Genomic DNA, 1626 nt, shown 5'->3' with positions numbered 1-1626 from the left:
TTTGTAAGTATCTTTCCCTGATATCACTAGATTGAATATCGCATTTCCAGTATTGAGTTTATCCATCAATTGATTGATATCCCATGTCCCTGGATTGAATATGATTTGAGTACCATCAATAACAACAATCTGAGTGGATGTGATATTGTGTATTTTGGCATCTGCAAGAAGAGATAATCGAGTGATATAACTGTTAGGGTTAGGGAGTTGAATATCATTATTGAAATTGATTGTAGTATGTGGATTGTTAATAGGAATGGTGATGTTTGTGGTATTGATGAGATTGAGTTGAATGATATCTTTGTACATGTGAAACCTAAACACTGTTAATTCAAACAAACCATTCCAATTGGCAATTTAGACCTTCACTTTCTTCGTAGAGGCAGTAGGCTTGCCAGCAGTTTTGGATGTTTTAACAGTCTTCTTTCCCTTCACTCCTCCTTTTGCCTTTGCCTTCTTGCTTGTTCTAAGCAGGATAAGCACAACAACTGCAATTATGATGATTACTATTAACACAACCACAACAAGCAGTGGAACAGACACACAGAATCCAGATGCATTTTGCCACTCTCCATTCTCACTTCCAAGAATACAAGCACGCTTCTGAGTTCCCACATAGCTTCCCTGACTCGAACACTCATACACTGCTGTTTCACCAACATATGTTACAGGGAATACTCCTTCAGCCATACATTGTCCCTTTCGTACCTCAATTGATACTGTTGCTTGAGTTGCTCCTGATTCATTCTCAGCATATACTGTGTATGTTGTCAAACTCTGTTCTGATGTAGGAGTTCCAGAAATCTCTCCTGTCTGGGCATTCAGACTTAATCCATTAGGAAGAACCACTCCAGTATCAATGTACCAACGATCAACAATGTTTCTCACTGAAGGAACAGTAGTGGTCACTTGTGTATTCATGACAAAAGTGTAACGTGATTGTGTGTAACGAGCACTAGCTGGACGTCTCTTGGAGCAATGATCTGTGTTAACTTCACCCACACCTCCAGAACACTCACGATATGAATAACCTCTGTAACCCTCAGGACAAGAAGAAGGAGAGATTTGACCTTCAGCCACTGAAGGATAGTTGCCAATCGCAGGACACACATCACCTGAAGCCTTACAATAGGCCATGTGAACAGAACCCAGAGAGGTTGTACTTGAGGCAGTATCAGTAACCTCCCATCGATATCTACGGAATCCAGCCAAAGCCACAGGAACAGGAATCTGAGGCTTTGTTTTCTCAATCACTGATTGATCTATGGCACTCAGAATAGTCACCTGTTCACTGCTAGTGTCATCAGGATTGAAATTGGCGATGATATCAAATCCCCAAGAAGAAACAGTAGTTCCTCCAACCATGTTGAATGAGTTCCATTTACTTCCTTCCAGATTCTCAACAGTCCATTCAATGAAGGATCCAACCGAATTGGAAAGGTAACCAGTAGTATAAGGATCAAGATCCATGATATCAGCAATAGTACCTGAAGTAGGAGTAGTAGAAGTGAGAGAAGAATAAGAATCAACAACAGTAGAACAGTCTTCAACTCCAAATACTCCAGTAGCATCAAACACAACAGCATCAGAAGAAGAACCACTCAAAGGACGATGAATCTCGAAACT

The 1626-nt window shown here is 40.5% G+C and overlaps 1 protein-coding gene across 1 annotated transcript; it reads right to left on the bottom strand.

Moving 5' to 3' along the window:
* Window positions 1–357: 357 nt before the first annotated feature.
* JH06_5826 (hypothetical protein) lies at window positions 358–1365 on the bottom strand (the record flags this gene model as incomplete). Its single annotated transcript, XM_014669257.1, has 1 exon — window positions 358–1365. One exon carries the CDS (start codon window positions 1363–1365, stop codon window positions 358–360), a length of 1008 nt encoding a protein of 335 aa, XP_014524743.1.
* Between the last annotated feature and the right edge of the window lie 261 nt (window positions 1366–1626).

This window comes from Blastocystis sp. subtype 4 (assembly GCF_000743755.1).
Source record: "Blastocystis sp. subtype 4 strain WR1 chromosome Unknown seqid_0786, whole genome shotgun sequence".
Classification (NCBI taxonomy): domain Eukaryota; class Bigyra; order Opalinata; family Blastocystidae; genus Blastocystis; species Blastocystis sp. subtype 4.
Note: the sequence above shows the minus strand (reverse complement) of the source record. Positions and strands in the feature narration are given on the sequence as shown.